General features: G+C 42.1%; 1 protein-coding gene across 2 annotated transcripts in view; it reads left to right on the top strand.

The window, feature by feature from the left end:
- CCNB1IP1 (cyclin B1 interacting protein 1) overlaps window positions 1-8523 on the top strand; it is a 64999-nt gene extending 56476 nt beyond the window's left edge. For both annotated transcript variants that reach the window (XM_075853169.1, XM_075853178.1), the window contains exon 4: window positions 8228-8523. In XM_075853169.1, coding sequence (XP_075709284.1) covers window positions 8228-8412 — 185 coding nt within the window. In that variant the 3' untranslated portion in view covers window positions 8413-8523. The remainder of the gene's footprint in view (window positions 1-8227) is intronic.
- The last annotated feature ends 5335 nt before the right edge of the window (window positions 8524-13858 follow it).

Consider the following 13858-nt stretch of genomic DNA (forward strand, 5'->3'; position numbering starts at 1 on the left):
AGGATGAGCAGCAAGGGGTACTTATTCTTGAACATGATTTGGTTCAAACCTCGGTAGTCGATACATGGACGAAGAGATCCATCCTCCTTCTTCACGAAGAATCCGGCTACGGCCGGGAAGGAAGACTTCCGGATTAACCCTCTTTCAAGGTTCTCCTTAACGTAGGCAGACATGGCTAGGGTCTCCGGCAGGAAGAGAGGATAGACTCGCCAATAAAGTGGTGAGGCGTCAGGAAGTAACTCAACAGGGAAATCGTAGCTGCGATGAGGAGGAACAGTCTCTGCCTCCTTCTTGCTTTAGACGTCTGCAAAATTGGCATAATGTGGGGGTAGATCGGAGGACTTCTCCAGAACTCCAGTTGAGGACTGGAGCGTGTAGACGAAGCCAAGGCAGGCCCAGTAGAATAGGGATGATAGCTTTAGACAAGACTAGGAAGGTGATCTGTTCCAAGTGAAGAACTCCGATTTGTAGTGTCAGTGGTTTAGTGACGGAAACAATAGGAACAGGCAATGGTAGTCCATTCACAGAGGCAACAGCCAGTGGTTTCTCCAGAGGAACTGTGGGTAGATGTAGGCGATCCACTAGCAACTGCTGGATAAAATTTGCAGCTGCTTCGGAATCTAGATAGGCATGTCTCTAGAGACAAGGGTCACAGGAATCGATAATTTGGGAGAGGCTTTGGCGCTGTTTCACCTAGGGTGGTCTCTCCAACTGACCCTAGGTGCTGGAGTTTCCCGGATTTTGTGGACATTGGCGCACAAAATGGCCTTTGAGGCCAAAATACAGACAAAAACCTTGAGAGTGTCTGCGCTGTTTCTCCTGCTCGGAAAATTTGATGTCCACCTGCATAGGTTCTTCTGGTAAACAGGGGGAGGCAATAAAGGTCTCTGGAACGAGGGTGCCAGCCAGTGGAAATGTCTCTCCCGCTGAACGTCCTGAGCACGTTTCTGTATCCTCATGTCGACCCGGGTGACCAATAAGACAAGAGCAACCAGATTGGAAAGATCGCAAGCTTCTAGTTAATCTTTGATGTGCGTGGACAGTCTCTGCTAAAAGGTCACCACCAAAGCATCATTGTTCTACGCCAACTCCGCTGCCAGTGTACAGAAGGAGTTGGCATACTCCTACCATCAACTCCCCTTACTTGTTGGTTATATCCAATGGATTACAAAAAATGTGATCACTCTTTCTTGTGGCGCTCCTGTAGTTCTTATTTGAAACTCGTAATGTTCCTTTCATTTAGGAGGGAATATTCCGTAGTCCTTAGGTGTTTATGTTGTAAAAACAAGTTGTTCATTTTAAAATATATAAAAAATATATTCGTTTAATTTTGACAGAAATAAAACAAACAGGATAAGAACATGCGACGCGTTTCAGTCTAGCACCTAGGTCTTCATCAGGCATAAAAAATACACTGATTTCTATGATGCTTAAATACTCTTTTCCCGGTTAAATAAGACCGGGTCAAGTGATATGGGTCTAAGTTCATGAGGGGTAGTCTTTTCCCTTGGTCATATGACGCACCTATTAGGGAATTTTTCGAAGGAACTACAACAACTGAAATGGGTGCTTTGATTTAGGGACGGATGTTTATATTTCAATCTAAATTATGATATTGTTATTTTTTACTTGTTGATGTGTTTTTAAGTTAATTGCATTACTTTTTTTATTTTTTGTTTGCAGTTTCTGTTTATTATAGGTGATACGTTCTTCTCTATATGTTCTGATCCGTTTGATACTAAAATTGAACCCTCTAAGACATAATAAATAATAATCCTCTTCAATTCAAGAGGCTAGTAGTTAAAATACGTTCTAAACGTTTATGCTTCAAAAAGCATTGTCGTAGCCATGACACCAAGGCTCTATTTTTTGTTAGATGAGTGGGAAAAGGAGTTGCTGTTGTGATGACTGCGGATACTCTAAATGTTCATTGGTTGATCATAAACTGTGTCATGTGATCCCACAAGGATGACCCTAATATAACATTACTACAAGGATGATAAATCTACCTATCTGCGGCGACTGATCTGGCCAGGAATATGGCCCTTCAGTATGATAAGAAGCTGATTTTTGGAAGAGTCGGTTTATAGAACCCCAAAATGAAGAGGAATATTTTTCTGGATTGGGCACTGTTTTGTTAAGGATTACTACGCTTCCCTTTTCTATGTGACATGGTGGTTCTATTTCTTCTTATCTAAAAATATAAACTGACCAATCTCGTGTACACGGTCCTCAATTATTATAATATGGTTTTACTCCGAGTTCTCATGTGCAAAAATTTTTATGTTGTTGCTATGTCTTCGTTAACGCCGTCAGGGGTCAGCGTTTGTAGTTTAAATATCCAAAATGCTTCTCTTTCATTCAGTTTGACAATGCAGTTATGAGCTGTTTTGACTATATGTTCTATTGGGGAGATTTTTCATCCGGAGAATGATGAATTGTGATATCTGAGTAAATGTCTTGAGAGGCTGTGTTTTTGCTCCTTCCACATCAGTTTTACCTCTTCTGAAGGAGATTACAGGTTTTTTTTGGGGATAATTTTATTCAGGACAAATCCCAAAAAAACCTGGAATCACTTTCAGGAGAGGTAAAACTATCAAAAACGTAGTGGCCCCTAGCAGATTTAGGAATAAACAAGCCCTTGAAAATATAAGTTTTTTTCCCTCTATAGTGGGGGTTTTCAGATGTGGAAGGAACAAATGTCTTTGTTGTGAGAGTATAGACCATGGACGTAAATTTATAATATAAAAAATAACGAAGGAAGAATATAAAATCAAAACGTTCATGAACTGCAGCACAGAGTTTGTGATCTATGTTATTGAATATCAGTGTGGTGTTCAATATGTGGGTAGAACCACACAACCACTTCGATGTAGACTAAATAACCATTGATTTAATGCAAAAATAGGATATCAAAAACACATCCTCTCAAAACATTTACTCAGATATCACAATTCACCCTTCTCCGGATTAAAAATCTCCTCAATAGAACATGTAGTAAAAAGCTCATAACCGCATTGCCAAAGTGAAGGAAAGAGAAGCATTTTGGATATTTAAACTACAAACGCTGACCCCTGACGGCCTTAACGAAAACATAGAAACAACATAAACATTTTTACACATGAGAACTCGGAGTAAAACCATATTATAATAATTGAGGACCATGTACACGAGATCGGTCAAAGTTTATATTTTTACATAAGAAGCAATAGATACTTACGTTTTGAAGAAATCTACACACCATGTCACGTAGAAAAGGGAATTGTTGTAATACTTAACAAAACAGTGCCCAATCCAGCAAAATATTCCTATTCATTTTGGTGTTCTATAAACTGGCTCTTCCAAAAACCGGCTTTTTATCATCCTGAAGGTCCATATTCCTGGCCAGATCAGTCGCCGCAGATAGGTAGATTTATCATCCTTGTAGTAACGTTACATTAGGGTCATCCTTGTGGGATCACATGACACAGTTTGTGATCAACCAATGAACATTTAGAGTATCCGTAGTCATCACAACAGCAACTCCTTTTCCCACTCATCTAACAACAAATAGAGCCTTGGAGTCATGGCTACGAGAATGCTCTTTGAAGCATAAACATTTAGAACGTATTTTAACTACTAGCCTGTTGAATTGAGGAGGATTATTATTTATTATGTCCTAGAGGGTTCAATTTTGGAATCAAAAGGAACAGGACATATAGAGAAGAACGTATCACCTATAAAAAAAAGACACTGCAAACAAAAATAAAAAATAATGCAATTTATTTAAAAACACATCAACAAGTAAAAAATAACAATATCATAATTTAGATTGAAATATAAACATCCGGCCCTAAATCAAAGCACCCATTTCCGTTGCTGTAGTTCCTTCGAGAAATTCCCTAATAGGCGTCATATGACCAAGGGAAAAGACTACTCCCCCATGAACTTGGACTCATAGCACTTGACCTGTTCTTATTTAAAGGGGTTTTCCCATGAGAGAGATTTATGACCTATTCCCAGGATATGTCCTAAATGTCAGATAGACGCGGGTCCCACCTCTGGGACCTGCACCTATCTCCAGAATGGGGCCCCCTAAACCCTGTTCAGCTGCTCTGTGTTGCGGCTGAATGAGGTGAATTCCGACCATGAAAAAAGTTCTATGGTTGTGAGTTACGTAAACAGCGTAGCTCGCTGAGCTACGCTATTTACGTAACTCCCATAGTAGTGAATGGCAGTTACGGAAGTAGCGTAGCATACGAGCTACGCTGTTTCCGTAACCACCATTCAATTCTATGGGGCTTACGGAAACAGCGTAGCTCAGCGAGCTACGCTGTTTACGTAACTCACGACCATATAACTTTTTTCATGGTCGGAATTCTCCCCATTCAGCCGCAACACAGAGCGGCTGAACAGGGTTTAGGGGGCCCCGTTCTGGAGATGGACCCCGCATCTATTTGACATTCATGACAAATCCTGTGGATATGTCATAAATGTCTCTCATGGGAAAACCCCTTTTAAGCATCATAGAAATGTCTGTATTTTTTATGCCTGATGAAGACCTAGGTCCTAGATTGAAACGCGTCACATGTTCTTATCCTGTTTGTTTTATTTCTGTCAAAATTAAATGAATATGTTTTTTATATATTTTAAAATAAACAACTTTTTTACCACATAAACACCTAAGGACTACGGAGTATTCCCCCCTAAATGAAAGGAACATTATGAGTTTCAAATAAGAACTACAGGACCGCCACGAGAAGGAGTGATCACATTTTTTGTAATCCATTAGATATTATCTTCCACCGGACGTCTTGGTGTTAACCGGTCGCCGGTGTTCACTTCAGAGGCTTGCACGCTGTTATAATACGAAACAATTAAGTTGAGTTGTGCCGACCTTGCTGTACAACCCTAGGGGGTGAATACCACTTAATGCGTTTGACTCACTTATATCCAAGAGTCCCACACAGCACCATCTGCATCACTTTGTTCATGCAATATCACCTTAGAGGAGCGCCTGTTTCTTTTTTGTCTTCCCCTCTCCACATCCCTTTTCCGTGTTCCTGTTTTTTTTTTCAAGGAAACCTGCTTGAGTTAGCAGAGTGGCAGTTGCAGAGGATGTTCGACCCGACTCCTCGAATACAGAACGAAAAGTCTCTAAGAATAATGCTAGTTTCGAGAATTCCGGCCCCTCCCGTTCCAAGATGGGCCTTGCCAACGAGAAGAGAATTGATGAATGCTACCTTGGCCTCATCATAGGGGAAGAGATGAGCACGCAGCGAAAATGGATGGTACATGGGTTAGTGAAACCTCTACAGGCTTTAGGATCACCATCAAAGCGAGGTGGTAGAGCTAGCGAAACTGTGGATTCGGAACAGGGAAGAGGAGTAACAATACATCAACAGGATACGGGAACACTGGGAGCAGAATACAACTAAAGGACCAATTGCAATACGAACATGGGTAGACAACAACAATGCTCAGGAAATGAAGGGTGGAGCCCTTTTTATAGTTCGGGGTGATCTGGGGATATGTTAGGGAAACTTTAGTAAGTTTGCGCGCAGGCCCTTTAAGACCAGCGACGAGCTTGCGCACGCACTCTAATACTCAGTCCAGGACGGGAAGGCAACGCGAGCTAGCGTCTCCAGGGAGGCGGCCAGGAGGATGCGGTCAGCTGTTACAGTTCTCTAACCATTTATATAAAGAGCGTAATAAAATCTGTAAAAATGTAATCAAATTAGCAAAAATACAAAATGAAGGGCAGGTGCCTAAGGATAATAAAACAAATCCCCAAAAATTCTTCAAGTATATAAATGTAAAAAATCCAAGGTCTGAACATGTAGGACCCTCAAATAGTGGTAATGGGGAGTTGGTCACAGGGGCTCAAGAGAAGGCAGAGTTACTAAATGGGTTCTTTAGCTCTTTAGCTTTATATATATAACAGAAGAAAGAGCAGCTGATATAGCGGTGTTAATATATCAGTTTATATACTGAGTTGGATGAATGTAGATATGGTCCAAGCTCTAAATTTAAATAAAATAAATGTGCACAAGGCCCCGGGACCAGATGGCTTACACCGTAAAGTTCTTAAAGAGCTTAGTTCAGTTATTTCAGTCCCCCTCTTCATAATATTCAGAGATTCTCTAGTGACTGGTATAGTGCCAAGGGACTGGCGCAGGGCAAATGTGGTACCTATTTTCAAAAAGGGCTCTAGGTCTTCCCCGGTTAATTATAGACCAGTAAGCTTAACATCCATCGTGGGGAAAATGTTTGAGGGGCTATTGAGGGACTATATACAGGATTATGTGACAAAAAATTTTTTATAAGTGAAAGCCAGCACGGTTTTACTAAGGACAGAAGTTGTCAAACCAACCTGATTTTGTTTTTATGAAGAGGTGAGTAGAAGCCTAGACAGAGGGGCCGCTGTGGATATAGTGTTTTTGGACTTTGCAAAGGCATTTGACACTGTCGCTCATAGACGTCTAATGGTTAAATTAAGGACCATAGGTTTAGATAGTATAGTTTGTAATTGGATTGAGAATTGGCTCAAGGACGGTATCCAGAGAGTTGTGGTCAATGATTCCTACTCTGAATAGTCCCCGGTTATAAGTGGTGTACCCAAGGGTTCAGTGCTGGGACCACTATTATTCAACTTATTTATTATCGATATAGAGGATGGGATTAATAGCACTATTTCTATTTTTGCATATGACACCAATCTATGTAATATAGTTCATTCTATGGAAGATGTCCGTGAATTGCAAGCGTATTTAAACAAACTAAGTGTAGGGGCATCCAGTTGGCAAATTAAGTTTAATGTAAAGTTATGCATCTGGGTATCAACAACCTGCATGCATTATATGTCCTAGGGGGAGCTACATTTGGGGAGTCACTTGTTGAGAAGGATCTGGGTGTACTTGTAAATCATAAACTAAATAACAGCATGCAATGTCAATCAGCTGCTTCAAAGGCCAGCAAGATATTGTCGTGTATTAAAAGAGGCATGGATTCGCGGGACAGGGATTTAATATTACCACTTTACAAAGCATTGGTGAGGCCTCATCTAGAATATGCAGTTCAGTTCTGGGCTCCAGTTCATAGAAAGGATGCCCTGGAGTTAGAAAAAATACAAAGAAGAGCGACAAAGCTAATAAGGGCCATGGAGAATCTAAGTTATGAGGAAAGATTAAAAGAATTAAACCTATTTAGCCTTGAAAAAAGACGACTAAGGGGAGACATGATTAACTTATATAAATATATGAATGGCACATACCAAAAATATGGTGAAATCCTGTTCCATGTAAAAACCCATTAAAAAAACAAGGGGGCACTCCCTCTGTCTGGAGAAAGTGAGAACTGTGAATCTATGGAATAGTCACCGCAGGATCTGGTCACAGCAGGGACAGGAGATGGCTTTAAAAAAGGCTTAGATAATTTCCTAGAACAAAAAAATATAAGCTCCTATGTGTAGAAATGTTTCCCTTCCCTTTTCCCATCCCTTGGTTGAACTTGATGGAAATGTGTCTTTTTTCAACCGTACTAACTATGTAACTATATTTGAAAATCTCTTGCTCAGACAGACTCGGCTATTCCTAGCTTTAGCTGGGAAATTTGTACCACAAAAACAAGAATGGTACCACTTTATACCTGTTCTGGAAAATTGGTTGCTATGGGCAGTGCTGTAACTTGTTTTTTAGAATAGTTTGTATGCATGAGGCCGAATAGGAAAATATACTTACATAATTTATTTTATAGAGAAACACCCTTGGTGGCACAGGAGTACGGGTGTGCTCACACGTGGCGTACTTGCATTGTATTTCCGCAGTGTAAACCTACAATGCAAGTAAACTATATGTGAGTGCAAGCACTTTGGCACAGGGCTCCTAGGTACCAATGCAAAAGGGATGCACACAAACCATCTATTGCGATATATATCAGAAGGACTATTTAAATGTATGGATAGGTAGATCATGACAAAACTAATCAGACAAAACTCACACATTCTTCTCAAACATTATAATTGTATGGGGTTCTCTCTTGTGTCGACTGTTAGCTGCATTAAAGTTGAAATATCAATGGGCCCCAATAGAATCTATTGTTTTCAATGAGTGCCCTGCAATGCCCACCTCTATGCTGGATGCAATATTTGCTGTCGCAAAAAGATGGGGCTTTTAAGTGTAAAATAAACAAAACATATAGAGAATATAACATTATGCATATGTACATGTTTTTTTTAATGTTTTTTTAGGAAATGTGTTCCCCGCTGTGAAAACACCCCCTCTAAGGTCGTCTGATGGCGATTTCCATACTCAGAGATTTTTTTGTACATCTCCTTTTGATGATACCGGAAACACCGCATATGGCTCCCCCGGAATGAAAGCAGACCGACATAACTTGGCTTCCTCCAGGGCTTTCAAAGTTATGAGGATGTAAACTGCTGCACCTTTTGTCCACATTTTCAATTAAATGTAAATTCATATGAATATACATAAATATATATATTTACAGGTTTTTTTAAGCCAGGAGAAGAAAGTTTAGGTTTTGTTTTACCCTTATAAAAGTAAAGCGAAAGCATTGCATATTTGTCTAATTGTCTATTTTACGGTATGTTACTTTAACCCCTTAAGGATGCAGCCTAGTTTGGGTCTTAAGGCTCAGAGCCCATTTTTCAAATCTGACATATTTCACTTTATGTGGTAATAACATCGGAATGCTTAAACCTATCCAAGCGATTCTGAGATTGTTTTCTCGTGACACATTGTCCTTTATGTTAGTGGTAAAATTTGGACGATATATTCAGTGTTTATTGGTGAAAAATGGCAAAATTTATAAAAATAGAATTTTTTAGAATTTAAATGCATCTGCTTGTAAAACAGATGATTATACCACCCAAAATAGTTACTAGTTCACATTTCCCATATGTCTACTTTAGATTAGCATCGTTTTTTGTTTTTTTAAATTCTTTATTTTAAAGTTTTTCATAACATATGCAAGGGGGATACAGAAAGGAAAAAAAAACAAAGGGGGGATACACAGTAAGGGGGTAGATACATATCTCAAATTTGTCACATCATAAAACAAGTTATCAAGAGTACATATGCGTATATACAGCAAATATCACAAGTTCACATAAAATATTCCTAACATTGCATCTGATAGGCTGTTTTTTCACAGCGAACCAATCATCTTATAATAATCACCGACAACACTCGTGGGCTCTACTAAAATTTACTACCAGGAGTAATCCAGGTACCTACTGTTCCCAGGAGTAGGGGGTAGGCAGGAGTAGGCACCTTTCGGCGTGGATAAAACAGAGAAAGAAAAGAAAAGACAAAGAACAAACTAAAATGCATCAGACAGACGTATGTTTAAGAGTTAAGCGCCTCAAACTCTGGGGTGGTACGCAAATCATGCCACTTCTGCCAAGTCTGAAAGTGAGAGACAGAGCGCTGGTGGGCTATAGCTATCGACTCTTCCATGTCGTGTATATGTGACATTTCCCTGATCCATTCCGACACCGTAGGGATAACAGTACTTTTCCAATGTCTGGGGATCACCGTTCTAGCTGCAACCAGGATGTAGCCCAATAGCGTGCGGGCCCGTCCCTTGGTTCCTCCCGGTATTATGGATAGGAGTAATACTTCTGGGCTGTCCTCTAAGGTTATGTCGAGGATGTTCTTGATCAAAGATAGTATCGATCCCCAAAATGGGCGAAGGATAGGGCAATCCCACCATATATGGGTCATCGTTCCCCTCGCTAGTCCACAGCGCCAACACCGATCCGATGTAGACGGGTATATCCGACTCAGGACTGACGGCACCTTATACCATCGAGACAAGATTTTAAAATTAGTTTCTTGAGCTTTGCATGAGATTGAGAATTTATGGCATAACGTAAATGCCCTGGACCAGTCAGCGGGTGAAATAGATGTCCCCAGTTCTTTTTCCCAGCTTAGGGCATAGGAAGGTTTGGATACCCTCTTCTCTTCAAGTAAAAGAGCATAAACCCGTGCTATCGGTTTCGGCGCTGTGGAGGAAGAGGAGACTAGAGATTCGAAAGGGGTCAATTCCCTGGACAGTTGTAGGGAGTGTTTATTTTTGCTAAAATAGTGCTGCAGCTGGAGATAGTCCCACCTCGACCGCAAAGACCTGGCGTCTACTGTGACCAAATCTTCATACTGTCTTAATTGACCCGATACCATCACATTTTTAAACAGGACACCCAAGACCCCATCACCTCCCAGTCTACCCAAAAAGGATGGCTGCAATCCTGGGGCGAAATCCTTGTTCCCTACTACTGGCGGCCCATTTCTAGAGAACAGGCCAGTCCTGGCGAGGTACCTGTCTAGGGTAGTTCCCCTACCACCATAGGTAAGGACTTGGATGCCCTCCTACTGCCTGGTAGCCTCGGCGCCCAGGGAAGGGTGATCAATGGTAGTTTTGTCTGGGCTGCTTCTAACTGTATCCACCTCTTGTCCGATGGGGTATGAGCAATGTCAAGTAACCTCGCCAAGGTTGCAGCCATGTAATAGAAGAAGCAATCCGGTAAAGCCAACCCCCCATTATTTTTCTGTTGTACCAGGATGTGGCGTGCCACCCTTGGCCCTCTCGAAGCCCAGACAAATTTCTTAAAGCAAACATTTAAATCTCGAAACAGCGTCTTAAGGGGGGGTACAAGGTAGCTTTTGATATAAGTATAGTAAGCGGGGTAATACATTCATTTTCAAGACATTGATTCTCCCTAGCCAGGACAGCCACTTACTCTCCCATGTGTTCAAGTCTCGTCTTATAGTTTGTAAGAGGGGACCATAGTTCATGGCATATATTTGCGTTATGTCCGAGGGTATCATTATACCCAGGTTTAATCGCCCTAGGTTGCCAGGTAAAGCCAAAAGAGGACTGCAAGTCTTGTAAGGTGCTGCTATCAAGAGATATGTTCAACGCCGTGCTCTTAGTGAGGTTGATCTTAAAATTGCTATGTCGGCTATATTCCTCAATAGTGGACATCAGTACCGGCAGGGAGATACGAGGTTGTGTGATGTATACCAGTACATCTTCTGCGAAAGCGGAGCATTTGACGTGGTGTCCCCCGACCTGTATGCCGCTGATGTCCGGGTTATGTCTAATCGCCTGTAAAAGGTGCTCCATGGTTAAGACATAGAGAAGGGGAGATAGGGGGCAGCCCTATCTGGTACCATTGTTTATTTTAAAGGTAGAGGATAGCTGACCGTTTATCCTGACTCTAGCTTGCGGTCCCGAATACAGCGCCTTTATACTTTGCAGCATGGATGGGCCTATTCCAATCTGTTCCAGCGTCTTCCACATAAATCCCCAGTCCACCCGGTCAAAGGCCTTCTCAGCATCGAGTGAGAGCAACATGCAGGGGAGTGAAGTCCGCTTTGCATGGTCTATAAGAGAGAAAGATTTCAGAGTGTTGTCTCGGGCCTCTCTGGTGGGGACAAAGCCAACCTGATCCGGGTGGACTAGGGATCCCAGCAGGCCTCCCAACCTATTCGCCAATAGTTTTGCGTATATTTTTGCGTCTGTGTTTATCAAGGAAATAGGCCGGTAGCTAGTGCACAATTGTGGATCCCTGCCCTCTTTGGGAATAACGGTGATATGAGCTAGCAAAAACTCAGGTGGTGTCGGTGCCCCTCCAGACAGCGCCTGTAAGGAACGTAACAATGTTGGAGAAATCCCGTCGGACAGAGATTTATAGAAGGCTGCTGTGAACCCGTCTGGTCCCGGGCTCTTACCCATTGGCAGCTGTTTAATTACATTCGTTAACTCCTCTAATGTAAAGGGGGACTCTAATAGCTCACTATCTGCAGTGGCCAACGTGGGAAGAGCTGTGTCTAGCACGTACTTCGTCAGTGAGCGGGATTCCCCCAACGGACTCTGGGGTTCCGCCGGGGCGGGTAGATTGTACAATGCCCCATAATATTGTAGGAAAGCCTCCGCTATCTTTTCCGAGGTATGTACTGCTACCCCCGCCTCATCCTTGATCGAAGGGATATAGGAGGCTGACATCCGGTTTTTAAGCGCTAGGGCCAATGTTCTTCCGGGTTTATTTCCCCATTCATACATGGAGTGGGAAAATAGTTGGCGCAAGCGAGCATATTTTTTATTGAGCACATGCTGAATTTCCTGTCTTTTTAGGAGTAATTTTTGTAGTGCGTCTGCCTGCAGTGTACGTTTATGTTGGGTTTCTTGTGCGTGCAGTTCAGCAAGTAGGGAGATGAGTTAAGCGCTCGCCTCTTTTTTGAGTCGCGCTCCATGCTTTATAAGGATCCCTCTCAACACGCATTTGAGTGCTTCCCATTTTATTGGCGGGGAGGTAGAATCATCAGCATGATCCTGTTCAAAGTGCGTCACTGCTCTTTCAAGATCGAGCTTACATAAGGAGTCTTGTAGGAGTGACTCATTGAGCCTCCATGTGTAAGAACCCCTCTGTTTGGGGAGTAAGGTGATCGCACAGAAGGTGCATGATCCGACAACAAAATATTGCCAATACGTGATGAGGTGATTTGAGGAAGCAAACTATGGTTCGACAAAATGTAATCAATCCTACTATAAGAGTTATGAACATGGGAAAAAAAGGTGTAGTCCCTGTCCGACGGGTGCGCCAATCTCCATACATCGCAGAGCTGCATGTCATGGAAGAGTTTTTTGATTTTATTCAGCTTATTATGTGCAATGCTAGATCTCCCAGATGAGGTGTCCCAGGATGTGTTAAGAGGTATGTTAAAGTCACCGCATAAAAGCAGGCTCCCCTTCTTGAAGACTTGCAGTGCTTCTAGTGTCTTGATTAAGAATGCAACCTGATTTATATTTGGGGCGTATAAACTCGCAATCGTGTATATTTGTTCCCCTATCTCACAGGTGAGGAAGAGGAACCGTGCGTCGGGATCTGTTTGGACTTGAAGGACTTTGTGGGGGAGAGATTTATGAATAAAAATCGAGACCCCTTTTGTTTTACCCTCTGGGTTAGTACTATGATACATAGATGTATAATATCTGTTCTTCATGTCAGGAAAATGGTTTGTGTGGAAGTGGGTTTCTTGTAGGCACACAATATGTGCTTTCTGCTTGTGCATTGCATAAAGGACTTGGGACCTCTTCTGGGGGACATTAAACCCCTGTACATTAAACGAGGCCACATTGATATCAGTCATCCTGTCAAGAAGCAAGCACCCTTAACCCCGTCTGTCTCTTCAAAAATAAACAAACAAAAAATAAAATAAAAAATATAGTAAAGTAAAGTAATGGAACGAAAAAGAGTAAGGTAAAAGGAGAGGTGAGGAAAAGAAACCAAAACAAGTGACAGTAGATACTGTCCGCAGGATAATCTATCAGTGAAGCGCACTCGCGCTAATTCTTTACTAGTAAACTAGTTTAAACCCTATGGGGGTCACAGAAGACTAGACCAGAGAACAAATACTCCCTCTGAAGGACCAGGTCTAACCCTTTACGTCAAACAGTAACATATGAAACAGGAGAATGCAAATGATATTAAGGAGAAAGAAAAACATTAGTATAAATCTGCAATCACATCATCAGCCGTAGCATATTCACCCACTGGAAGCTGATAAAGAAACGGGAGTGAGGAGTCAGCGATCCAGGGGTCGTCTCGTTGGAGTGGTCGGTCTGCGACGCAGGCGCTGTGGTCTCGGTGATGATGGTCGCTCAGGAGCAATCCTCAGATCCCAAGAGGCGGCAGAAGATGACGTGCCCGATGGCTCTCTAAGGAAGCCTTCCCAGGCCGGGAGGGACATCCGCAGCAGTTCTAGTTCTCGCAAAAAAGTAGGAAGCTCTTCCGGTACCTCAAGGCTTGCCATCGTGTTTCCCCATTTTACATGGAGAGCAAAAGGGAATCCCC

This window comes from Rhinoderma darwinii, chromosome 1 (assembly GCF_050947455.1).
Source record: "Rhinoderma darwinii isolate aRhiDar2 chromosome 1, aRhiDar2.hap1, whole genome shotgun sequence".
NCBI classification, from domain to species: Eukaryota; Metazoa; Chordata; class Amphibia; order Anura; family Rhinodermatidae; genus Rhinoderma; species Rhinoderma darwinii.